This window comes from Osmerus mordax, chromosome 10 (assembly GCF_038355195.1).
Source record: "Osmerus mordax isolate fOsmMor3 chromosome 10, fOsmMor3.pri, whole genome shotgun sequence".
Classification (NCBI taxonomy): Eukaryota; Metazoa; Chordata; class Actinopteri; order Osmeriformes; family Osmeridae; genus Osmerus; species Osmerus mordax.
The window spans coordinates 7,804,748-7,830,838 of record NC_090059.1 but is presented as its reverse complement, the minus strand read 5'-3'; the positions used below and the strand labels follow the sequence as shown (position 1 = coordinate 7,830,838).

The 26,091-nt window shown below is 49.6% G+C and overlaps 2 protein-coding genes across 7 annotated transcripts in view; one reads left to right on the top strand and one right to left on the bottom strand.

Moving 5' to 3' along the window:
• Nucleotides 1-1,349: 1,349 nt before the first annotated feature.
• nherf1a (NHERF family PDZ scaffold protein 1a) lies at nt 1,350-16,751 on the top strand. 3 transcript variants are annotated; one of them, XM_067244226.1, is made up of 6 exons: nt 1,350-2,083; nt 11,018-11,188; nt 12,396-12,549; nt 13,688-13,737; nt 14,859-15,005; nt 15,183-16,751. In XM_067244226.1, exons 1-6 carry the CDS (start codon nt 1,634-1,636, stop codon nt 15,348-15,350), a joined length of 1,140 nt encoding a protein of 379 aa, XP_067100327.1. In that variant the 5' UTR covers nt 1,350-1,633; the 3' UTR covers nt 15,351-16,751. The 3 variants fall into 3 exon arrangements, with proteins under 3 accessions (XP_067100327.1, XP_067100326.1, XP_067100328.1); XM_067244225.1 differs by having other exon boundaries at nt 14,859-15,017; XM_067244227.1 differs by lacking the exon at nt 14,859-15,005.
• Nucleotides 16,752-16,814: 63 nt separating this feature from the next.
• Nucleotides 16,815-26,091, bottom strand: part of caskin2 (CASK interacting protein 2) — a 25,890-nt gene continuing 16,613 nt past the window's right edge. For 2 of the 4 annotated variants that reach the window (XM_067244220.1, XM_067244221.1), the window contains exons 11-21: nt 26,030-26,091; nt 25,683-25,775; nt 25,000-25,127; nt 24,609-24,687; nt 22,950-23,035; nt 22,633-22,743; nt 21,908-22,009; nt 21,606-21,744; nt 18,983-21,481; nt 18,575-18,797; nt 16,815-18,411 (exon numbers count right to left, since the gene is read on the bottom strand). The exon at nt 26,030-26,091 is cut by the window's right edge and continues 67 nt beyond it. In XM_067244220.1, coding sequence (XP_067100321.1) covers nt 18,321-18,411; nt 18,575-18,797; nt 18,983-21,481; nt 21,606-21,744; nt 21,908-22,009; nt 22,633-22,743; nt 22,950-23,035; nt 24,609-24,687; nt 25,000-25,127; nt 25,683-25,775; nt 26,030-26,091 — 3,613 coding nt within the window. In that variant the 3' untranslated portion in view covers nt 16,815-18,320. The remainder of the gene's footprint in view (nt 18,412-18,574; nt 18,798-18,982; nt 21,482-21,605; nt 21,745-21,907; nt 22,010-22,632; nt 22,744-22,949; nt 23,036-24,608; nt 24,688-24,999; nt 25,128-25,682; nt 25,776-26,029) is intronic. The other 2 variants (XM_067244222.1, XM_067244224.1) reach the window with 2 other exon arrangements.

Genomic DNA, 26,091 nt, shown 5'->3' with positions numbered 1-26,091 from the left:
CCCAGACACTGCTCTGAAACCTGCCAGAAGAGACAGGCCAGCCCCTGGCTGCATGTTCCTGCTGTCCTGATATTACTGCTCCTGTTCGGCCGATCTGGCCTGTTTCACAGAGCCTGTTTGGTTCAAATTGGATTTGAAGATTCATCGTTTGTTTTGTTTTGAGGGTTGTTTGCATGTTTACAGCATCTGCATGCTGCTACTTTGTGCCTGAAATGTGTCCTCTTCTCTGATTGGGGGGAACGTGTGAAGCACACAGTTCTCTTCCTGCTACCTGTTCCTGTCCTGATAACATATCACACAGATACCAACATGACACCATGGGGTAGATATGGCACAGTTGTGACAGATATGACACAGGTCAAGACCAAAGTGACGGCTATGACACGTATTTGACAAGAGATATGACCTTTATGACAAATGTGTGACACTGTTATGACAGCGATATGACAGAGATATGACAGTTTTGACCCAGAAGGTAAAGGGTCATATGTAGACCATGACAGTGTCAGATGAAACTGATTGATTCCTCCAGTGTTATGTCAGATGAGTCTTTATCTATTGGACACCAGATTTCTGAACTGCAGTGGAATCCCCTTATGCAAATATGGATGGAATACTTTGTGTTTGAGAGTGAGAAATAGGATTACCTGGCCTGCTGATATTTGCACTATATTCACCAGCCTACTGTGGAAGTTCAACCAATCCAACTGTAATTGTGTGCCATGATATTTCAGGAGGGTTAAATTAACAAGCCTATATATATTTAATATATAATATGAAAACGAATATAGTCGGCTTGGATTGGTTTATAGAATGCCAAATGTTGTAATGGATGTAGTACTGTACGCTGCATTAAAAGTATATTTTAGAACTTCATTGAGTGTTTGTGTTATAAATTATTTTTTTAACTCAAACGTATAAGATCCCGTTAATTCCCGTAAACGACGGAACCACCAGAGGGCAATATTACGTCATTAACCCCACAGCGACGGGAATGCACCTGTTGTACCGGACTTTCAGGAGACATACACAGTCGCATTCTCCCACAGGATCAATTTACCCTCCTAATAGACCGTGAGCCAAGTCGCCTGTGTTTTTTTTATTGATTGTAATCATGGTTGTATCTTAACCGTGTCACTCAGGCTATTTTACACATTTTCCCTCCCGCTTGTTGAAATAAAGGGAGCGGCTGCAGTAAGCCTTCAGTAGTTTTACAAAGACGTCCCCATTGGACCTTTAATAAAGTCGACGAAGCCTTTTTTTCCGAATGAGATTACTGATTGGTGTTGTCACCTGTCAGCCACGCAAACGTCACGACAGAGCGCTCGGTGACTCAGAGTGGACGGGCGAGAGTCTTACCGTGTGCGCCGCACTGGACTTCATCGTATAACCTGTGTGTCAACGTACTGTAGCAACAGTTTGTTGCAGCAGAAAGATAGCTGAAGATTGCAACATCGTTTCAGGGAGGACCCGGGTATTGCGAGTGAACTCAAGAAGGAGGGGTGGAAAGTGACACTTAAAAGTTCTCAGGAAGTAAGGCGAAGCTCCTGCGCACTCGTCATTTGTCATTAGTTTGTTTTGTTGTAGACTGTCTCCAACAGAATTGTCTCTGCTAACTTCTGTGGACAAGAAGATGTCAAAACTCCGACCGAGACTTTGTATTCTGGAAAAGGGTGCGGATGGATACGGGTTTCATTTGCACGGGGAGAAGGGGAAAACGGGTCAGTTTATCCGACTTGTAGAACCAAACTCTCCCGCCGAATCTGCCGGTATGCTCGCCGGGGACAGACTCGCGTTTGTCAACGGGGAGAACGTAGAAGACGAGAGCCACCAGCAAGTAGTTGCCCGGATACGAGCCACCATGGGAGCACTGGAGCTTATCGTGGTTGACGCTGAAACCTTAGAATTACTGAAGAAACACAACTTGGAGTGCCGTAAAGAGTTTGCCAGGGAGGGCATCCCGTTACCGAGCAACGAGTCCAACCACGGGGATGATGCCGCAAGCAGGTCCTCGAGAGACTCTACGACCACACCACCGGATAACGGAGACGTCTCCCTCGCTCGGCTGAGCGTGAGCTCCAAGGTAAATTCACATAAACGAGTAGGCTATAAGCTGAAAAAGCATAATTTAAAAACCGGGTGTGGATAATTAGATCACAATGCTCTATACATCCGCAGTTAGTAAGTAAGTAAGTAAGTAAGACTTTATTTATATAGCACATTTCATACAATAATTGTAGCTCAAGGTGCTTTACATAAAATCAATAAAATCAATAATACAAGTGATAAACAATTCAAACAAAAATAAAAAATCCCAATAAGATCTCTGTTCAAGAGAGAAAACAACTTTAAAAGTAGGAAAACCCTTTTGAGATAAAATTACTTAAATGCTTCGGTAAAAAGGTAGGTTTTAAGCTGTCTTTTAAAAATGTCTAGAGTGTTTGCTTCCCTAATATTTATGGGTAATTTGTTCCATAGTTTTGGGGCGTAATTGACAAAGGCCGAATCACCAATCTTCTTATGACTGCTTCTGGTGACCTAATAGGCCTGCATTTGATGATCGCAGTGTTCTAGCTGGTGTGTAGTTTATAAAGGAGTTAGCAATGTAGCTAGGTCCTTGTCCGTGTAGAGCTTTGTATGTGAGGAAAAGGACCTTAAAGTCAATTCTGAAGGTAATAGGAAGCCAGTGTAAAGTAGCTAGGACAGGACTAATGTGTTCACTCCTTTTAGTTTAGGTTAATAATCTAGCTGCAGAATTTTGAATGAGCTGTTAGTTAGGCTACATTACACAACGTTTCTGCGGGGACTTAAGACCGTCTTGCTTCATGGGCTACATAGCCTACATGTAGTAGAGATAATCTAATAATAATAATAAAGTTATGGAACTTCAAACAAAACATTTCCGTTACATTAGTTGGCACAAGCAAAAACAAGTCTGTCACTCATTGAGACAATGAAAGCAAGGTGACACAACACAGTGGAATGAGCCGAGGCTACCTGTTTGAACAGACTCATGTTGTGCTGGGGAAACGGGTCGTCTTTCCAAGTGTTTTGTCTCGGCTACAGGTTTGGCTTGTCCAACCAGATGTGACCGGTTGAAAGTGTGCAGTCATCATAACAGTGAAACATTTATGTCACTGTCTGTATTTATTATTAGATTCAAGAATACGTTTCCCGGAAAGCACGCGGCTCAAGTAGGCTACGGAAATCAAGTGTTGTTTGGGTTTCGTTGGCCGTGTCAGCGTTAAAGTTTGTGTGTGTGCTATTGTTTGTGATACCGAAATAAACACAAAAAGCAGATGATGCTGTTACTAGCCTACGGTTAAAGCAGGGACGTATTATTAACCCGGGACGACCCAGATGACATGTCAAGATAGGAATGGAAAGTTGAGAGCGCGCTGTCCGGAATCTTGAATAAGCCGCCTACTCTTTCAACCTGTTCGCGCTAGTCACAATGTTTAGTTGTGATAACGCATCAATTATTGATGTAGTTTTACTTTATATTTTAACAGGTCGTAAAGTGAGAAAAATACGCAACATGCTCATTTGGAAAAATCATCTCCTTCTCAACCCCCCCCCCCTTTTTTTATTTTCTACTAGTCATCCCTTTATCTCTCTTTAAAACGACTTACTAGTTATGAAATCCCTTTGTATAGGTAATTTATTCCTGGGTGTGTAAGGGTCATTAAGATAGACAGAACTTGGCTCAACTTATTTATGTAAGATTCCGTGAGGGGCAGTGCAAGGTCTAGGGCCTGATTTAAAGGCTGCCCACGTTGTGCAACCTGCAGCTAAGAATCCAAAACGGTGAACATATTTCTGGCAAAGTGCGTAGGTGTAGCCAGACCTGGTGATCCTTGAGAGAGGGGGGGCGGGGGGAGGGAGGGGGGGGCAGTGTCTCCTGGCATGTGGATGAACATTGGTTCTCAGTGCTAATGTGCCTCCAACCCTGGTTAATCCTCCAGGGTTAAGGTGACATCCTGTCTGTGTGGCCCACCAACCTGCTGCCTTCCTGGGGCAGGGACGCTTGGACACACCAGCCCTCTGATGGAGGTTCTAGACCCCCATCATGGCTGGCCTGGCAGGTCTGGGTTTTAAGAGCTTCAAATCAAATCAGATAAGATTTGTTTAGCCCTTTTGACAAGCAGTGTCACAGAGGGCTTTGCATACGCCCATAGAACTGCACCTAAACCCTCAGTAAAGACCACTGATGTAAAGGGGTCTAGGATAGCGGCGGTGTTTGAGGGTTAAACAGCGGCGGATCTGACCTCTGACCCTGTATGAAACCTGTTTGTCTTCCAGGGAAGTCAGGGTTGGCCAGGCGAGTGGTGATATTATTATGGTCTGCCTCTGCCCCCTCCCCTACCACCTCAGGTCTGGAAGGGTTTCCCTGGAGACGCAAGTGGCAGAATGAGCCATTGTGTGTTCTGTTTGCCAGAGGGGGGGAGGAGAGGGTAGAGAGGAGAGAGACGGGCGAGGGATTCTGCCAAGGATGAAAGGAGAGAGGGCTCTCACGACTCGACAAGAAGGCCAGACTGACCCTGGAATACCTACAGCCCTCTTAACACACACTCCAGAGTTCCATACTCACTGTGTGTGTGTGTGTGTGTCCGTGCTGAGGATTAAAAACCAGTTAGTGTGAAGGAGCACTTCAGTGTGGTTCAGTAATGAAAAGCAGGGTGAAGGAGGGTTCTGGTCAGCAGGCTGTGTTTCAGACTGCGCCAAGCTGCGCCAAACTATACACTATACTTCCATACGCCCCCAGCATCTGCAACCTCCCCTCTTCTCTCTCTCCTCTCCTTACCCTCTCCATTATTCTGTCCACTCTCCTCTTCCCCTTTCCTCTCCACTCTCCTCTCCTCTCCCCTCTCCTTTCCTCTATTCTCCTCTCCTCGTTCCTCTCCCCTGTCCTGTCCTTTCTTATCCACCCTCCCCTCCTCTACCCTCCCCTTCCCTCAGGACAGAGAGCAGGCAGGACTGTACTACTCAGCAGCTGTGTTGTTACTCTTTTACAGATGATCACTCATTAGGTGCTTACCTTAGCCTGACTCCTGCATCCTGGGATGCAGAAGGACAATTGATCTGCTCGACATTGAGCCCCACGCAAACAGCACGGGGCGAAGCCCCTGCGTGAGTCAGTCAGTGATTAAACCTGTACTCCACACCTAGATAAACCTTCAGCTATCTTTATTACCGTATGTTTCCATGGAGACCTGTATTTTTGGTTCCATGTGGTGACTACCTGATGGTGACAGAATTCAAGTCAACTCAAGAACACATGCACTCACTCACACACACACACACACACACACACACAAACAAACACACACACACACACACAAACATGTGCGCACCCTGTCTCCACACACTCTTAGAACCCTTTTATAACAGGAAGACCGACTGAGTTGTGATGATGTATCCTGGTCTAGCCTTCTCTGTGGGTCCCAGCCAGAGGAGGCAACTTCAAATCAGTCTAATGGCACTTTCACTCAGTCTAGATTACACCGCATTAATCTGCCCAAAATAAACCTCTAGAATCTAGAAGATTTATTCATAATCTGGGGCGTGACAGAGATTATAACTGCATTTAGTGCAAGTAATAATGAGAGTAGCTTTGAAGCGCGTGAATGTTTGTGTGTGTGTGCAAAGTACAGGGACGAGAGGGCGAGAGCATGAGAGATAGTAAATTAAAGAGAAAAATGGAAAAAAGAGTGAATGGCTTGTTATGTACCAGTCTTTGTCAATGAACGGGAGAGCCTTTCAGAAGTAACGCAGCTAAACGGCCTGTCAATAGATGTCTGCCATTCACCAGACAGCCATTGTTTGTGCTATTGTGTGTGTTTGTGTGTTGTGCGTGCCACATGGGTACGTGACATAGGCAGAGAGTTTGTTGTACTGTAGATGTTCAGACATGTCAGTGTTTTGGGAGGGAGGGGAAACCGGCTAGGCAGTGGTGCTGTCTGATTTGGTTAGAGGCACTGTGTACACACACAAGCACAGAGGCACAGCTACACACACACACACACACACATGTTTAGATAAAGTCTTTCTCACACATACTCACACACATACAAGCTCTCTTTCTCATACACACACACACACACAGGCAGGCAGGTGGCTTGAGCAGCGCAGCTGGCAGTTGAAGTCAACCCCAGAATGGATGCAGGAACACCTCCACGATCAGCAGAAACCACTTCCTGTCCTCTGGAACGGGTTGCCATAGTGACAGGGAGTCCTGTCGCTGTCGAAAACCAAAAGCACAGCCCGTTGGGCTGCTGTTTTGTCTGCCTGTATTTGTAGAGCAACAGACAGAAAATATGGTAGATACGAACAGTCTGTGTGATATTATCATACTGTATATGACAATATATATGTATATAATATCATCCGAATAAGCCTGTGGGTGAGGAGTTAGAACAGGCCTGCGGGGTGAGGAGGGATGAGGAGTTGAGGAGCCTGTTTCTTAACCCTTGTGATGCCTTCGGGTCACATGACCCAAACGAACCATCGTTGTGTTTACCCAATTTTACCCAATACAAAAACAAATAAAAATAATTTTCTTTTAACCTTCGCAACGTGGGGGGTCTGAGACAGCCCAACGGTTAAAAGAAAATGCTTCACTTTGTTTTTGTATGCGGTGAAGTTGTCGCAATACGACGGTGGGTCACAATGACTGATGGGTCAGAATGACCCGAAGATAACACAAGGGTTAAAGACTGTCTGCTTCCACACACAACACTGTTGACTAAGTCTGAGGGACCACACAAACACAAACACACACATACATAACCTTGATGTAATGACGTCACCTGTGTCTTTCAAGGCCTATATCTCTCTTTGTTGACTCCTGTGGGGTTCATCTCTGTTAACTTCCTGTTATGTGGGGTTCATCTCTGTTGACTTCCTGTCAGGTGGGGTTCATCTCTGTTGACTTCCTGTCAGGTGGCATGCAGTGCTAGGCTGGCAGTCTCCTGGTGGATGATTATCAGAGCTGTTGTGAAAGTGTGAAGTTCAAGGATGTTCACTCCTAGTTATCTACTAGTTCATCCTCAAGGTTCCCCTCCATTGTTTCCCCTAGGTTTACAGCTTTGGGGGGGGGGGGGGGGGGGGGGGGTTGTTTAATAAAAGAGCAAGCTATAGACCTGTTTTATAGGAAAGGTAACCTTAAATGACTTATTTTGTGATCGGGCGCTATATATATAAAAACTAATAAAATTAAATATTATTAACTTGACCTTCCAGGGGGGCGGGGCGCCCCCCTAATATAATGGTAGGGGAAACACTGCCCTCTGTCACTCTAAGACCAGACATCATCTTCAGTAATGTACCAAACCTACCCCCCCCCCCCCCCCCCCCCCACACACACACACACTAACAGACCTGTGACCCTATTACCCTCGCCCCTCTATCCTCCACCCACCCCCTTTTTTCTCTATACCTGCCCCACCCATCTCTCTCTTTTCCAACTTCTCTTTCTATCGCTCTCTCTCTCTCTGCCCCACCCATCTCTCTCACTTCTTCCGTTTTCTGGTTTTAGGTCCTGGCTCAGTAGAGATGTTCACATAATTATGAACTTTGTGGTTTTCCGGTATGATGCTCTCAACTCTCACAGAGAGAGGCAAAGAGAGAGAGGCAAAGAGAGAGAGGCAAAGAGAGAGAGGCAAAGAGAGTGAGGCAAAGAGAGAGGGGCAAAGACAGGGAGAGAGGCAAAGACAGGGAGAGAGGCAAAGAGAGAGAGGCAGAGAGAAAGAGAGAGTTAGAAAGAAGTATAGAGAGGCATAGAGAGTGATAGTGAAATTAGAGTAGGCACGGGAGCCAGAGTGACGTTTCAGATTAAGCTGTTCCACGGTGAGGACAGGTGTGTATGTGTCCGTGTCCGTGTGTGTGTGTGTGTGTGTGTGTGTGTGTATGTACTTGGGAGTGTGATCAGAACCAGGACTCTCTAAGTGACAACATCTCAGCTACCAGTGCAACAATAATAATGTCTAAACTACAGTTGGATCACAGAGGCAGTGCTCTGTACACCCCCACCCCTTCACACTCACACCACACACACCCTCTCAGACTGAAGTGTGCCAGATGGCTGTTGTGTGCAGCCTGGTGAAGCCTGCAGTGTGTGGGCGCTCGTTTGCGATCATCTACGTCTCAGCCAATCACACAGCACTGCTTCCAGGAAGTGGACACACACACAGGAAGTAGAGGGACACAGTCTCTCAGCAGCCAGGCTGTGTTATAAAAAAAAGTTTCAAAAAAATGGACCACATACCAGTGGTGCATGGAGAAGGCAGAGCAGGAACCACAGGTTTTATTCATGTGGAGGAAGACACTGCTGGAGGTCATGCACATAGCAGAGACACTCCTATTGATCTGACTGACCAGTCCAGCATGTTCACCTCATCTGACTTTTGCCCTAGTTTAAGAGGGGAGGTGACACACCGCCTTGAATTCCTCTCCTCCCCCACTCCCCCTGTTCCTCCTCTCCTCTCCCTCCGTTCCTCCAGCCCCCCTGCTGGTTGCTGTCTCATCGCCCAGGCTCCAGCCCTCAGGGGGCCCTGGGAGGCCGCGCCGGCTGACAATGACAGCCTTTGTCCCGGGGAGAGAGAGAGGGCTGAGCCCCTGATCTCCAGCCAGCTGTCCTGGAGGCCTGGATGGGCTCTAAAAACCAGCTCCAGAGAGCTGCCCCCCCCCCCCTCTCTCTGTCTCTCTCTCTCTGTCTGTCAGGTAGAGGGGTGGGGAGAAAGAGGAGGTTGGGAGAGAGAGGAAGAGGGGAAGGGGAGAGAGAGAGAGGTATTATCACTTTACAGTTTTCTCTTGGCACACGTTCATCAAGTCCTTCTCTGACCCTCAAGGGCCAACTGAACTGGCTCTGAAAGAGAGAGTGATGGAGGGAGGGAGACATAGATGCAGAGAAAGGGATGGAGAGAGAGGGATCTAGAGAGAGAGAGATAGAGAGAGAGGGAGGGATATGTGTCTGTGCTCTCCTCTAAGCCCATGGCAGAGTCTCCTCCCCCACAGTGAGCTAACAGGATTAGAGAGCTAGCTAGGTGGCTACGCTGTTTCTGCCAGAGGCCAGGATGGGCCCAACCCCATACCTTACACAGAGATTCTGTAACATCGCCTTAAAGAAGACCCTCATCATGCCAGCGCTGCTTGCTCACACAGAACCAAACAAAGCCGGTATAATTCCGCCCCGGCTGATGTTACATAGCATGCCGGCGTTCTAGAGTCATAGGCGTGGAGTCAACGCCGTTGCTAGTGTGTGTCTCCCCTCCATGCCAGCTCTGTCTTTTACACAGACAGGATTTGGCTCTGTGTCTACCTCCGCTGCCGGCTTCATGCTGGGACAATGATGACTGTTCATACCTTGTATGCCAAACTGTGAGGCGGCATGAAGGCCCAACATTTCCGCCTTGAACAGGCTGTGTAGAAGGGGCCCAAGATGGCCGCCACCAGGAGGCGCTGACTCACCTGGCTGGAGGTGTGTGTAGTGGATGCCCATTAGGGTAGAGATGGTATTTATTGTATTTGCGGTGTCATTTCTTTTTTCGTCAGGAAGATAAGATAATATTGACCTACTTCCATCAGCACTTTAACCAGCTGCATGTGTTCAATGTGTGATATCATTTCAATAGGATCTTTAGCAGAAGCTCTTATCCAAAGTGACGCGCAGGGGGTATTTGAACCTGCGACCCCTTGATCTTCAGTCAAATTCTCTACCACTGAGATGTACCGGGCCGAACCAGACAGACCCAGCCAGAACCATGCAGACACAGACAGAAGCAGCAAAGCATGTAGACGTTTCTGTTCTGTTTAAGCAATCATGAACTATCTCGGGATTTCATAAACTGCTGGATTCGTCGGCAAGACTTGAAGAGACACGCCCTGGGCAGGGCGAGAGGGACAAAGGTCGCTGTTAAAGAGTGAAGCGCTTAGTAATGATTAACTATAGTGCGTGATAACACTGGCTGTATGTGGGGTTATCAGCTGGCTAGAGACACAGGGAAGAGGGCTGTCTGAGATTATCACCTGGCTAGAGACACAGGGAAGAGGGCTGTGTCTAAGGTTATCACCTGGCTAGAGACACAGGGAAGAGGGCTGTCTGAGGTTATCACCTGGCTAGAGACACAGGGAGGAGGGCTGTCTGAGGTTATCACCTGGCTAGAGACACAGGGAGGAGGGCTGAATGAGAGATTATCATCTAGAGACATGGAGGAGGGCTGCATGCAGGGTTATCACCTGGCTAGAGACACGGAGGAGGGCTGTATGAGGGCTGTATTTGAGGCGCCGATGACGCAATCTCTGTCCTGGTACAGGTTGGGTAACACCCTAACCCTCTAGTCATAAGGCTTTCATTGACTTAATGCCTTATCTGGTCGTCTTTATCTAGCCGTCTCTCTCTCTCTGTCTCTCTCTCTCTGTCGCTCATTCTTCCCCTTCTGCCTTAATGTAGTAGGGTTCTCTAAATAGGACTTGAACTGATGGTGGACACGCACTGTCCCATCCTAACCCTGCCTCGCCGTAACCCTGCCTCACCAGACACACCTAAATCTCTTGTCGCTTATCATGCGTGTCTGTTTAACAGACCAGTGTTTCTCAGTTGTTTCCGGGGGCAGCCATTGCTGTGAGAGTACTGCTTTTCCCCCTCCCTCCTTTCACATACTTCAGGGTTGTAATAATAAAAGGGAAGTTGCTCTCACTCTCTCTGAAACTCGGGAACTTGGAGATTAATCTGTAGACGTGGCTGAATCACCATTACAATCATGGTAATGACTTGTTATTGGATCGTTTTTTTAATTAGATTTCTTTTTTTTATCTGTTGGGTTCAAAGACTGACCTGGTTTTCTGTTGGTTGTATCTTGTCTATATCTGTTCCAACCGGGTGTGTCTCTGGTCTGGTTCTAGATCAAACCAGGTGTGTCTGGTGTGGTTGTAGACCTAGCTAGGTGGGTTCTGGTTCTAGATCCGACCAGGTGTGTGTGAAACAAGTGTGTGACCAAGTCTGTGTGTGTGTCTGCAGGACTCCAGGCCAGAGTTGCGCCCCCGTCTGTGTCGTATGAAGAAGGGATCGACAGGCTACGGCTTCAACCTCCACAGTGACAAGAACAAGCCTGGCCAGTACATCCGAGCTGTGGACGCCGCCTCACCTGCAGAGAAGGCAGGCCTGCGGCCCCAGGACAAGATCATACAGGTGGGTCTCCATCTCACACACACACACACGTCGGTTTTTCTATCCTAGTGGGGCCCGGCCATTCACTTTCTTTCAAAATGGTCATTGCTAACCACTAACCCTTTAAAGGAAGGCTAACCATGACACTAATTCTAACCCTAAAACCCCTTGAAAAAGCATTTGAAGTTAGGGGGCCCAGCAAAAGGGCCCCACAATGTCAGGTTTTTCATGTTTTTTTTACAGGACATTTGGTCCCCACAAGGGTAGTTAAACAAGACCACATGGGTCACACACACGCATGTATCTTACATACACAAGGATCCTATACACACACACACACACACCTTATATCCATACATATAATTTATACTGTACATACACACACATGCCAATGCACGTATACACACACACACGTGTTGTTTACCAGGTGTGGTCTTTTTTTGTCTGCTGGCGTGTGTGTGTAGTAATCTCATTACATCAGAGTGGAGTGGGAACGTGTGTGTGTTAGATTGTACTATGAAGAGAACAACAGCCTCCACTCCAGCCAGCACACTCCTTATCGAGGTTGTCATGAGGTATTAAGACTCAGTAATCCACTCGCTCTGTCTGGGGTGCAGAGACAACAGGGCGGGGGGGGGGAGAAGGGGGGTCAGGTAGGTGGGTAGATGGGGAGGGGGGCAGGTAGGAGGGCGGAAGAGGGGGGACAATGTGTTAGACTTATGTATTTTATTAAACATCCAGTGTTTATGCATATTAGGCACTATTTAGACGCTTGGATAGGAAGTAGCCCATACACACACACACACTCAAAGTGGTATAAAGCGTGTGTGTGTGTATAAGGGCTCTGTTGTTTGGTGCTGGGAGTGTGGGAGTGTGTGAGATTCCAGACTATCCCCACCTCCCACTGGAATTCCTCAGACTGGAGACACACACACACACACTCACACACAAGAAACCGGAGGTCTTTTACTCCTCTGTAACATCACATTCCTATCCTACATGTGTACATGCTAATGAACCCAGAATCAGGGTCACTGTGCTCCTGAGTAGTGGTGGGAGGCTGACATTCTCTCCCTCTCTTTTTCTCATCTCACCCCCCCCACCACCATTTTCTTCCTCACACCCTTCCTTCCATCCTCACGTTCTCCGTCAACCAATCTCTCCCTTGATCTGTCTTTCTATCCCTCTCCCTCCCTCCCTCCATGTGTCTTTCTACCCCCTCCCCCAGGTGAACGGTGTGGGGGTGCAGGACATGCAGCACTCAGAGGTGGTGGGGGCCATCAAGACTGGGGGGGGGGAGACCAGTCTGCTGGTGGTGGACGCCGAGACGGAAGCCTTCTTCAAGAGCTGCAACGTCCTGCCCACCGAGGCCCACCTCACCGGTACACACACTCAGATATACACACACAGAAATGTACACACACACACACTCAGATGTACACTTGTATATGTACACACACTTAGATATACACACACACAGATATGTACACACACACACTCAGATATACACTCAGATATGTATACACACACACACACTCAGATATACACTCATATATGTACACACGCACACACTCAGATATACACACACAGATATGTACACACACACACTCAGATATATATATATATATATATATATATATATATATATATATATATATATACACATACAAACTTACACCCACACACAGCAGGCTGAAGAGGGTAATGATTAAACGGGGAGGAATAGGCTGGCCATGGCAACTGTCCACAGTAACCAAGGAGAGGGGTGGAAGTTCCGGGTTTGACAAGTGTGTTCCTTCACTGTTTCAAACAGACTAGTTTGTTTGAGAAGAAACACAAACACAACAAGGCATTTTATTCCATCTGATCGAAAAAAACAACGTATACTCACCCTATAATGATTTTAGCATCGGCACAGACGAGCCTGAATTGACTACAAATTGTCAATTTACTTCTTTTTTTTTTTCTCCAAAAATAAACCCTCTGAAATGCTCAAGCCACTTGTTAGCTGTCGACTAGCTTGTCAAAAGTCCCATTCATACAAGCTGTATAGTATTGCAATTCGAAATTCTCGTGAAATTCATCTAGTCGTTAATCTAAGGGATTATGTTAGCCAAATACTGGATATTTACCATCCATACATGTGTGCCAAATGTCTGTCTGATTTCGCGCTCCAAACTCACTCATTGACGGTGCACAAGAGTACAGGTATAGGGAAAACATGACATGGATTTCAGGAGAAATAGGTTTTGTTAATGGATAGTGTAAGGCAAGTCGAATGGATTTGGGAAATGGACCGGCCGGGATATGATATTCTTGGAGCTGGAAAGAAAGACGTACTAGCAGTCACATCGGTATTGGCCGCATAACCATACATCAGTCTATGGGGGGACGTGTGCCCCAGTCCCCCCATAGACTTACGCCTATGACACACACACACACATACACAGACACACAAATGCACACACACACACACACACACAGACTGGTCACCTGACTGGCTGCTCTCTGTTCTTCCAGGACCCCTGCCTCAGCCAGCAGTAACCAATGGAGGAGCGTCACAACCTGTGGTAAGGAGTGTGTGTGTGTGTGAGTGTGAGAATGGCATTTATGTTCATCCCTTCCGGCCAGCAGCGTGATGCTCAATGTGTTCTTATTGATAATGATATCTCCTCTTTCTCACCATTTTCACTCGCTATACACACAGACACGCAAACAAACACACGACACACACACACGCCAACAGACACAGACACACACAGAAATGGACAGACACTCTCTCCCCGCTCCAGGATTAGCTAGGTGTCCTCCACAGATAGCGCCCCAGGAAAAGCCCTACTTATCCTCTGTTGACATTCCTGTGATTACCAGGAGGGTCTGCTCAATGTTAGCTCGAGCATTGAGAAGTTTATCTGCTGTCCAGGATGGACGCACACACACACACACACACACACACACGTACACACACACACACACAGTCCAGCTATTTACTCAGTTTCAGTGGTTTTGGCAAGGTTGGAGTTTCTCCAGCTAGCGCTCCATGGCATTCTGGGAAGAAAGAGAGAGGGAAAAAAAAGTGTTTGTCAGAGATGACATCACCAGTGACCCTTCACCATGGCAACCAGCGCTGTGGACAGTGGGCCAGTGTGCTCTCTCCCCTGGAGGATCCTGGGATTGAAACTCCCACAATTCCTGGTGCCAGGATGAGATTACTAACAAGGCTAATTAACTCCAGCCTGAGGGAGGTGGAGCCAGCTGGCTGTGAACATGCAGCTACAACTGTGCCTCCAGCTCATCCAATCGGATCCAGGATGACCCTTATGGCTGAAAAAGGATGTTGATCAACGGGTCACAGAGAATAACACCCAGGGATTCTTAGATGAGTGACGAGTGTCAGGGCTGGGATGCGGAGTGCACTGCCCCCTAGTAGTGGTGCAGTGGTACAGCCTGCGCTGCCCCCTGGTGGTGGCAGCTGGTAGTCTGAGACGATGCGTTTGAGCTGCCCTTGGTGGTGATAGGTGGTGCAGTCTGCCCCCTGGTGGTGATAGGTGGTGCAGTCTGCCCCCTGGTGGTGATAGGTGGTGCAGTCTGCCCCCTGGTGGTGGCAGGTGGTGCAGTCTGCCCCCTGGTGGTGGCAGGTGGTGCAGATTCCTTGTGGTGGCTGGCTGAGCTCAGGTGTGTTGTGCCGCAGGTGAACGGCACGTCTGTGGAGGAGCCCAAGCCCAAGGTGTCAGTCAGCTCCTCGTCCTCCACCGCCTCCTCCAACACCTCCCTCCCCACCGCCTCCTCCAACACCTCCCTCCCTGCCGCCGTCAGCTCCGCCCCCCCGCCAGCGGAGGTGAGAGTCCAGGTGACCCCTTCCCTCCGTCCCTCCCTCTGTTCCTCCCCCAACCTAATGTCTTCACATTCTTACTTGTTTCCTGGAAGTCTGAAGAATCAATGATATGATTATTCTGTATGTGTGTCTCTGTGTGTATGTGATGTGTGTCTGTGTGTGTGTGTGTGTGTGTGTTAGGTGGCGAGAGCTCCAGAGCCCAGCCTCAAGGCGGACAGCGGGGAGCCTGGTCTGGATCTGGGTCTGTCTCTGGCGCAGGCCAAGGAGAAAGCCAGGCAGAAACGAGCTGCCAAAAAGGCCCCTCAGATGGACTGGAGCAAGAGGAACGAGCTCTTCAGCAACCTGTAGACCATCCCTCCCTCCATCCCTCTATCCATCCCTCCCTCCCTTCATCCATCCCTCTTGTCTCTCTCTCTCCCTCAGTCTGTCTTTTTGTCTCTCTCTCTCTCTCTCTCTCTGTCTGTCTTTGTCTTTCTCCCTCAGTCTGTCTTTATGTCTCTCTCTCTCTCCCTCAGTCTGTCTTTGTCTCTCTCTCTCTCTCCCTCAGTATGTCTTTGTCTCTCTCCGCCTTTCTTTGGACGGTCTGACGTCATGAAGAAAGCTGTAAATGAATGTCCACCTCCTTTGTTGTGCTCAAATATTTTATCACACATACACACACACACTTGCCAACCCACACATAAAGCAGTGTTATGTTTTTCATGATTCCGTGATTGCCATCACATGCTAATTTAGGGTCCGTCCTCGTTATGTAAGATTGTTGACATGTAGCTCCGAAGGGTAATGATTTAAAATGTCCAAATATATTGTAATGAAGATGAGATTAAAGCTGATGTATGATTTATTCTGTCAGGCAGAATACAAAGCTTGAGGATGCAGGGAAAACAAGGGGTGAAGTGATGAGTATTTAATCTAGTGATAGAATGTATCCACTTAGTATTGTGAATAGAGATGTGTATGATTTGAAAGTTGTCCTTATTTGATTGGAAGTCTGATAAACGGCCGGTTGTAAGGCTTTTGCTCTTAAATGACTTTGTCACAACAATCAATATATATTGGTGATGCATTCATCACTGGTCCAGTTGGATAGATTTCAGAACGACCAAACAGATGCATGACAGTGTGTGCCTCCTACTAGTGCTTTCATATCGGTTCTAAGTTTGTCAGACTACCTTTGTGATTTGTGATGTCAGAGACCAGGCTGTGTTAGTGATGCCCAGGCATGCATGTGACGCCAGACAGAGCCACCGTTCTGAGTGTCACAATGACAGGAAGTCAGGTCCTCAGCTCTGAAGGTTCTAGAATCCCTGTGAAGTTCTGGGTGATCATTCCGGAGTAAACCCTCCTGCTGTTCTTATGATACTGTGAGCATTTCTGAGTCCAACACCTGTCTAGAAAATCTTGTGTGTCCGGAGTCCCCCCCCTCCTCGATATCACAATCCCAACTTAGCCGTTGGCCTGTCCAGTGTCCTAGCATGTTCTAAAGAGAAAAATACATGAGATGAGATTATTTTTCATAAAGGTTTTCTTTTTATTAGATTTGTACATAAATGATATCAGAGGAAAAGTGTCATTTGAAGCGTGTTGTGGAGGAGTCTGTCGAGGGGGTAGAAGACACGCTAGGGTCCCGGTTACCATGGGAGACGCCGTGGAGCCTCCAGGTCACCCTGGACACGCTACTGTACTCGACTGTACTCTGCTTGGAAGGGCACCGATGAGGAATAATAAAACATTTGGGAATCAACTGTCTTCTTTCCTTATATCTTGTTCTGCTTGTCTGCCTCTACTGTTAACAAGGAGGGACATAAAAGAAACTAACATTCAGCCATGGTGTTTTCTGTTTCACTGCACAGCTGACTGGAGGCCCGGAGATTATCAGTAAACAAGTTGAAGGCCTATAAAACTCTTCAGACAAGCAACTGGAAGGAGGGTTTGTTGTTGCCGCTGTAGAGCGAGTTCCTGGGGAAATGTTTTCAGGGTGTAATGAAGGTCAGACAAGTCCTGTTCTGTCTGAGATGTTTCTGGTAGTCACACAGTACGGGAGGGGGGAGGAGTGGGGGGAATCTCTTACAGTAAATCCTATTTCTTAGGAGCCCTGAGGCTACGGTTTCCAAACAGTCCAACTTTCCAGAAGTGTTATGAGAAACCACAGATCTGACCTCCCCGTCTTGAATGATACCTCCTCTCTCTCTCTCTCTCTCCCTGAGGGCCACAGCTCTCAGAAAACACTGCTTGGTTTATCCTGTATACTGACCAGAAGAGCAGCAGTCCTTTGTGAAAGGCCCACCGTTCCTCGAGTCACAATCCAATATGTTCTGAGAGCATGGAGGTCTAAAGGTTCTAGAACTGCTAGAAGCTCTGGATGAACACATTTTCCTTTGTTCCTTTAAATTCGGGAGTATATTGCAACATATATAACATCATACTCAGTAATATAACAATTAGAGGTCTTATTATATCACAACAGAATTGTGATAACAATAGCAGTAACAACAAAATATCGAACAAAATACTTCCAAACAGATAAAATATGGAATATCAAATGTTAATATATTTACAATGTCTGTCTCTTTTCATGACACTCATTTAGACATTAGTGTAAGTTCTCCTTCAGGTAAAAATGAGCTAAGTATAAACATGACTCAGTCATTTAGAGATGAAAGACTATCTCTGTCATATAGAGGCTATCTCAGCTTGGACACCATTGACACAACTCATTAGGACATAATATACTTTAGCTATACTATTACAATATTAGATTTACTGTTATACAATTAGTTATGTAAAAATAATGGACCCTTTTTCACTTTGGTGGTGGAACATTTCATCTCCAAACTTTAGATGAGAGGAATGCCACTTGTGTCGCACACACACACAGACACACACAAATCCTGACAGATGAAATCTCAGGGCCTTGTATACCTGGGAGTGTTTTGTTATGATGCCATATCTGTAGTCCAGCCTTTGATCTAAGCTCATGGGAAAAGCCCGTGTGTGACAGTGTGCGTGTGAGAAAGAATATTTGTGTATATGTGCGTGTGTGTGATTGAGTGAGTGAAAGTGTGTGTGTGTGTGTGTGTCTGCGCGCGTGTGTGTGTGGTGGATCTTTCTACACATGCCCTCTTTTTTATGATTTCCTCTGAATTTCAACTGTAGCATTCAGCCCAGGGACACACCTGGGATTGCTGTTGTTGGAGCATGAACAGAGAGGAACAGACGCCCGCGCACACACACATACACACACACCGCTTTCATATTGCGTTCTGAAGAAGCCGCTAGAAGCAGGTCTTCTCTGAGAGGAGGAGGGGCAGGAAGGCTTCAGTCCAGCATGGCGTCCAGCTGGTCAGCCAGGTCATCAAACATGTTTCCGATGTCGTCTAGAATGTTCCCTGCTGCCTCCACGGTGCTGCTGTCATTGTCAACACACACACACACACACACACACACACACACATAGTGTTAGAACCTTTGTGTGCATGTGTGTGAGAAAGAGAAAGAAGCCTGTGTGTATATATATATATAAAGTACTGTGAGTATATACAGTATATATACGTGAGTGTGTGTGTGTGTACCAGTCATCCTGGGCCAGCTTCTTCTCCACCACCTTCAGTGCTGCCTCCAGACAGGTGCTGGTCTCATCTATCCTCTGCTGGGCCAGGACTTCCGAGCAGGCCCCTGTAGCCTGGGCCTTTCCTGCTCCCCCAGCCCAGCCCAAAGGCTCCGTCTGGGGGTAGCAGGCTGGGGAGCTGAAAGCAACACTCTGGACCATGTTGACCGACAGACCTGAGCACCGGGCTGTGAGGGCCAACAGAGAGAGGAGAGAACTATTAAAATAGTACACACATGTATTGTATAGATCTGTGTGTGTGTACTGAATAGATTGATACACAGTATATATGTGGGTATTGAATATATGTGTGTGTGTGTGTACAGTATAGGTGGGTGTGTACAGTATAGATGTGTGACTGTGTGTGTGTTACCTGGGGCAGGAGACATGCTGAGTGGCTTGTGAGGAGCAGCTGATCTGGGAACAGTAGAGGCAGTCTTCTCTGCAGAGCCTGGTACACGCATGTGTGTGTTCATCTGTGTGTTGCCAGGTTTGGACGTGAATGTGTGTGGCTGTATGTTGCCAGGTTTGGCCATGAGTATGTGGGGCTGTGTGTTGCCAGGTTTGGACGTGAGTGTGTGTGGCTGTGTGTTGCCAGGTTTGGACATGAGTGTGTGTGGCTGTGTGTTGCCAGGTTTGGACGCGAGTGTGTGGGGCTGTGTGTTGCCAGGTTTGGACATGAGTGTGTGTGGCTGTGTGTTGCCAGGTTTGGACATGAGTGTGTGTGGCTGTGTGTTGCCAGGTTTGGAAGCAAGTGTGTGAGTCAGTTGACTGTCTGCTTTACGAATGGCTGTTTGTGGTGTTGAGATAGAGTAGGCTGAGTTAGCTTTAGTTGTTGTTGTCGTCATGGAGACGTTGCTGTTGAGCGGGCTGGGTGGGGGTCCGGAGGCCAGCGCCGGCCTCGGGCCTCTCGCCAGGGAGACCAGCCTCTGGAGATCTTGGCTGGGCCTCGCAGCCCTGACGACATCCCCCTCGCTCCCCCCATCTCCCCTGGCGTGTGTGTGGAAGCCGTTGGTCCTATCATGTGTGTGTGAGTGTGTGACGTCTCCGCCCGTCTCGTCCTGCGTGTGTGTGTGCGTGTCTCTGAGCTTGTGCCGTCGTTTGACCGTGTCGGACTCCTTCAGGTTGAACTCCAGAGCCTTGGAGGCCTGGCCGGTCTTTGGGTCTTCTGGTGAAGCCTGGGGCTGGATTTCAGCCTCTCCCCGACAGCCTGACTCCGCCCTGGGCCTTTGCTTGATGGTCAGGTTCCCCTCTTCGGCAAAAGGTAGGTTCTCACTGGAGCTAGTGTTGGCGGACGTCCCCGAAGAGCTTTCTGCTACTAAATTGCTCGTCCTCCCTTTCTCCTTGTCCTCCGTTGGTCTCTCTGTACCTCTCTCTCTCCTTCCTCCCTCCCTCCCTCCGTCCGTTCTCTCGCTCCTCCTCAAACCGGCCAGCCCCAGGACGGGTAGATGTCTGGGGGAGGCAGGGGGGAGAGAGGGGGGAGGGTCCTGCCTCTTGGTGGGACTCCCTCCGCACCCCTCCAGCCTGGCAGCGATGGTCCTCACACTCCCCACGCTCTCACTCTCCACCCCCGGCCCCGCCCCCACCTCGCCTCCCGATTGGCCGGCCGAGCCGCCGCTCACGGAGCTCATCCTCTTGGGCGGCGGCGGGGGCGGTCCCTTGCGTCGGGAACGCACGGCGAAAGAGTGGCTTCGGCTGATGTGTCGCTGGGCGCCGGATGGAAGCCCGCGCCCTGGACGACGGCCCAGCGTGGCGTACGATGGCACGGTTGCCGCGGTGGCGGAGTCGGCCGCCCCCTCGTCGTCCTCGTTCTCCCCGTCCGACACGGCGTGGCGCGTCAGGCTCTGTGAGCGCTTCCAGCCAGGCCTTTCCCCCTTCTCCCCGCCAGTTGCCCTGGCGCCCGGGAAGGCCTCGGCTGCAGCCTGGGGCTTGGGTAGGCCGCGCGGGCCCAGATCGGAGGGCCCTGCCTGGGTGTGCAGGTAGCTGAAGCCCCTCTGGGAGGGGGAGGCCTGCGGAGAGGGAGAGGGGGGGGAGGAGAGGGGCAGGGGGTGGGGTTGGTAGAGGCGCCCAGGGGCCTGGCAGGGCCGGGGTTTGGCGGGCACGGCAGGGTAGGCGAAGCGGGGCATCTTGCTGGGGGTTAGAGGGGGGGTGAGGGGGATGAAGAGTAGTTTGGTGGGGGTGGAAGGGGTAAAGGGTGGTTTAGTGGGGGTGGAGGGTGGTTTGGTGGGGGTGGAGGGGGTGAAGGATGGTTTGGTGGAGGTGGGGGGTTGGCTCTGGTACTGGGAGTTCGACAACTCCGAAGGTCTCTGTCTGTCTCCACCCTGCCTCTCCCACCCTCCTCCACCTCCACCTCCTCCTCCATGTCCCAGGCTCTCGTCTGAGTAGCTGTACCTCCCAGCCGATGCCAGAGGAGCATGGTGATCTGGAGAACACACTGGAAAACTCCCAGAATTCCCAGACTTTCCAGAGTTCCCAGAATTCCCGGAACCCCGCGAGCGTGTCCCGATGCTCTCCTGGCTGAGCGACATGGCCGACCTTACCGCCCCCGAGACTCCGCCCCTGATCCCAAACCCTTCCCCCACCCCGCCCCCCGGCCTGCCGACCATGGCGCTCTGCAGCTCGGCGCTCAACTCGCTGTCCTGGAACGACCGCAGCGCCCTGGGGGTGCGGGGCGAGGGGCATTGGGCGTGGGAGGAGTCAGAGTGTGTGTGTGGGTGTGTGTGCGTGCCGGGGTGTGTGTGCTCGATGGCCACCAGCTCCAGGGCTTCCGGTGGCTTCCGGCGGAGCGTGCCGCCGGTCCTGTCGGCATGGTTACGGGAGCGCTGCAGGTCGCTCAGCTTCTTCACCGCCAGCATCAGCTTCTTCTGGTGACCTGGGACACCAGCAGGGTCAGACACACTGGACGTGTGTGTACTGTATATGGGTGTGTGTACAGTAGAAAAGTGTGTGTATATAAGTGTGTGCGTACTATATTTGAATGCTTGTGTGTGTCTCACCCAGCTTGCTGATGCCGATCTCTTGCAGGTCCTCCCAGGTGATGTCCTTGACAATGGGGATGGAGTCATAGCCGTTGTCACTCAGAATCTTCTGGTACTGAGGGAGGCCTATACTGGCCAGCCAGGCCCCCAGGTCAGACTGGTGGGAGGGCATGGGGGAGGGGGAGGGAGAGAGGAAGAGAGAGACAGAAAGAAGCCCAAAATACATGGGAACATGGAAAAGATGAAGACCGTGTGAGGATGAAGAGTTCAGAGGTCACGTGGCTGGAGGTCAGAGGTTGTGTAGAGGTCAGAGTACTTACGGGGACATAGTCAGGGAGCCACTCTGGGATGTTCAGCTTGCCTATCTCCGTAGAGATCTTCTTCCTGTGGCCTGGCTTGGTCACCCCAATGGCTGTCAAGTCCTGGGGGGCGTGCACACACACACATACACACACACACACACACGCAGGCATCAATTAAAACACACATACACAAACAGAGGGTTAGAGGAGTTTTATTCTGAGACAAACATATCCCTGAGCAGTTCCTGACGTGGGGCAGGTGACTAAACACTACACACACACACACACCCTGGAGGAGTGGAGCAGATGACAGAGCACCACTGAGCTGTCACCTTACTACAGCCTTATGTAAGCAGAGTAGCGGGATACTGCCTGAAGGTGAGGTTCAACACACACACACACACTGAAGTTTTACTATTCTTGTGGGGACTCACAAATCAGTCCCCTCGAAATTCCAGTTTTTCTTAACCCTGACCGTAATAACCTTAACCCACACCTGAATAAGCTTAATAGGTTAATAATAACCTAATAGGTCAATAATAAAATTACCGTAATAACCTTAACCCACAAAACCTAACCGGCACCCACACACAGTTTACGCATAAACAGCCATAACACGCACACACAGTTTACACATAAACAGCCATAACACGCACACAACACACAGTTTACACATAAACACCCATAACACGCACCCACACACACAGTTTACACATAAACACCCATAGCGCACACACACACACCTCTGGTGTCATCCTGCTGATGGTGGGGATGTCGTACCCAGCCTGGAGGAAGTTGGAGGTGTACTGCTGCAGCTGGAACTCACATAGCCACTGATAGATGGCCTCCGAATCCTGCACGAGGCCAGAGGAGGTGTGAACACACACACACACGTATATACGCCCTTTTACACACCTATACACACACATTCACATCTATACACCTGTACACACGTACACACACAAACGTACACATATTCCAGCACACCTACTTTCATACACACGCATACATATTTACATGTATATACACAGATGTAGTCCAACACACACACACACGGTACCTTGCCCTCAAGAAGGTGTTCTGGGCGCATGAAGCCGCCGGGCTCTCCTGACCGCCGACCCCCGTTCACCTGGTGGCCAGGACCCCCTAAGAAACACACACCTTTAAGGAGGAGAAGAGAAAGAGGAACGGAGGAGGAGGTGTAGGAGGAGCTACAGCGTGGGCGGGGGGGGGGGGAGGTGCTATCCTGTTGATCACATTTGACATACAGCCACAACTCACACGAGAGTGAATCGACGCCCACTCCTCCTCTCTCTCTCCCCCTCCCTCCTCCTCTCTCTCTCCCCCTCCCTCCTTCTCTCTCTCTCTCTCTCTCTCTCGCTCGCTCTCACCTGAGGATATAGTTTTGATCTCACCCACTCATTCTTCCAGGCACCTCCCCTCCTCCCTCCCTCCCTCCCCCTCCTCCCCCCTGTTCTAGACCGGGTCATGGGGCCCAGGCGTTCCCCAGGGGATGAAAGCAGCACCTACAGAGGAGTTATGCAGCCCTGGGGGAGGGGGGCTGTGTTTGTGTGTCTGTGCATGCGTGAGTGCGTGCCAATCTGTGGGCATGTGTGTGTGTGTGTGTACATAGTATGTTCTTGTTTATTTGTTTCTCCTTCATTATCCCAGCAGCACTCCACTATTAAACCCCAGCATAACTACACTTAATACCATAGTACTGCAAAAAGAGAGGGAGAGAGACAGACTTTGACTTAAATCTATTTTCAACTCGTCAAAACTGCAAGCTAGTAGCAGAGAGAATAAGAAAGAGAGAGAGAGAGAGAGAGAGAGAGAGAGAGAGAGAGAGAGAGAGAGAGAGAGAACACGAAAGAGAGGGAGAGAGAAAGAGTAAACAAACAGCCTCTCCATAAAAGCAGAACTCTTATCCAAACAGAGAAACAACTCCTCGCTGTCCGACTCAAACCCCCTTCTCTCCTGGCCAACACATCTCACCCATATGAACGCACAATCCCAGCAAGCATTCCTTAAAATAAATGAAATCAAGTGTTTGAGATAAAAGTCGGGCTCTTACCCTTCAGGACGAGGAGAGGCGCCCCGCTTTGACATCTCATCTCTGCTTACGTCTCCCCTCTCTCTCTCTTTCTCTCTATCTCTCTCTCTCTCTTTTTTTTTTTCTACCGAAGATCTGTGAGTGACTCAAGACCTCAGAGGACTGTTTATATCTTACCTCTCTCTCTATCCCTCTCTCTATTTTCCTCTCCTTCTGTGTGAGTGATTCTCTCTCGCACTCTCAGTGTGACTATCTCTCTCTCTCCCTGACTGTGCTGTTCTGTTTTTTTCTGACTGATGTTTCTCTCCTGTCTGTTATTCACTCATTATATCTTCCTCCACCACTCCCATACTTCAACTAACTCCTTAACCCTCCCTCCCTCACTCACTCCCTCCCTCCCTCCCACTCCCCCTCCCACTCCCACTCCCTCCCCGAGGCTAAAACCTGGTAGCAGTTCCTGCCTCACAATAAGAGGCCTCACCCAGGTTCTTACTCAGCAGAAACCACAGCTTCAGCTTAGAAGCTTTTCTATCCCTCCCTCTACACCTCTATCCCCTCCCTCTACATCTCTCTCCACGTCTATCCCTGTGTCTGTATGTACATGCATGTGTGTGTGTGTGTGTGTGTGTGTGTGTATGTGTGTGTGTGTGTGTGTGGTTGTCTAACCTGTGGGTCCACCGTGTGTGCTGTGGTCTTGACTGGCAGGCATCAGCAGTTCTCCTGGCCCACCACTAGAGGGCGCCAGCTACACACCGAGTCCAGCAAAGAGCGCCATGAGAGCAAAGTCCTCATTAACAGCATTACCAAGTCAAATGACTCCATCTAGTTGACCTGCTTTAAGACTCAGATATGGCCTGCTTCCACGCAGACAATTATAGCACACTTCACAGTTAGTAAACCCTTGATCAACAAAGAGGTACACACCTACATGTATGTATGGCATGTATAAGCGTGCGGGTTTACATACGCGTGTGTATGTGTCTGAGCACATATATGTGAGTGTGTGTGTGGGAGCATGTTTATGCACGTGAGTGTGTGTGTGTGGCCTGTTTCGTACCTTGCCGGTGTCGTGGGCCCCGGGGGTCTGGCGGAGGGGGGCGGGCTGCCCGCTCTCTGAGCTCTGACCGCTGCCCGCGCTGCGACTGCTGGACACACTTCCTGTACTGCCCACACTGCTCCTGTCTCCTGGAGGGGGGGGGGGGGGGGGGGGTGAGGTAGGAGAGGAGAGGGAGAGACAAGACAGGCAGGTGTGTGAGCAGGTGTTTGGAACTGAGAGTGTCATGGGAACAGCAGGTCTCTGTGGGTTCCACTGGAAACTGAGACAGGAAGTGAGGTCTGTTTGCCTACAGGAGTGTTACAAGAACAGGGAGGCATTTTGTGTTTGTGTGTGTGTGTGGGGGGGGGGGGGGTCTAGTCTACACAACACTCATCACACCTATCAAGTTAGATCTTGATGACACAGGGATCACACACACCCTCACCAGTGTGTGTGACGCGAACTCACACACCCTCACCAGTGTGTGTGACGCGAACTCACACACCCTCACCAGTGTGGAACCGAGAGTCTGGGAGGACGGACGGGGCTGGGGGAGAGGTGGAGGAGGGGAGGTGGGGTGGGAGGAGCCACAGCAGAGGAGGGATGCTGGGTGTGTGTAGGGAGGGGTTACCTAGAGGGAGGGATATATCAGAGCAGGGGGGAGGGTCTTACGGGAGGGGGGGGGGGGGGTCACACACTCTTACCAGTGGGGGAGGTCCTGAGGACCCATATGTCCTGAGTGCAGCTAGCTGAGCTAGCGTGGCTAGCTGGGAGGAGGGCACTGCCAGGAGGATCACCTAGCAAACACACACATGCTTCAGGACTCCGGGTGGAGAGAGAGGGGCGCAAGGCCACAGGGCCAGCCAAGGTCAAAGGTCACGTACACAGCCGGGGGGAGTGGGGGGGTTGAAGCTGGGGTGGAGGGGGTGAAGAAGCTCCCCAGAGTGTCTGCTGGTGTTGATGTAGATGATAAACCATCACATACCAGCACACTTTAAAGTAGTCCAAAGTATATCCATGTGAGTGTGTGTGTACTTGTGTGCGTGTGTACCTGTGTGTTCATAGTAGAGGGTGTAAGAGTCGTCAGTCTGGGGGGCGGGGCAAATGCTTGAG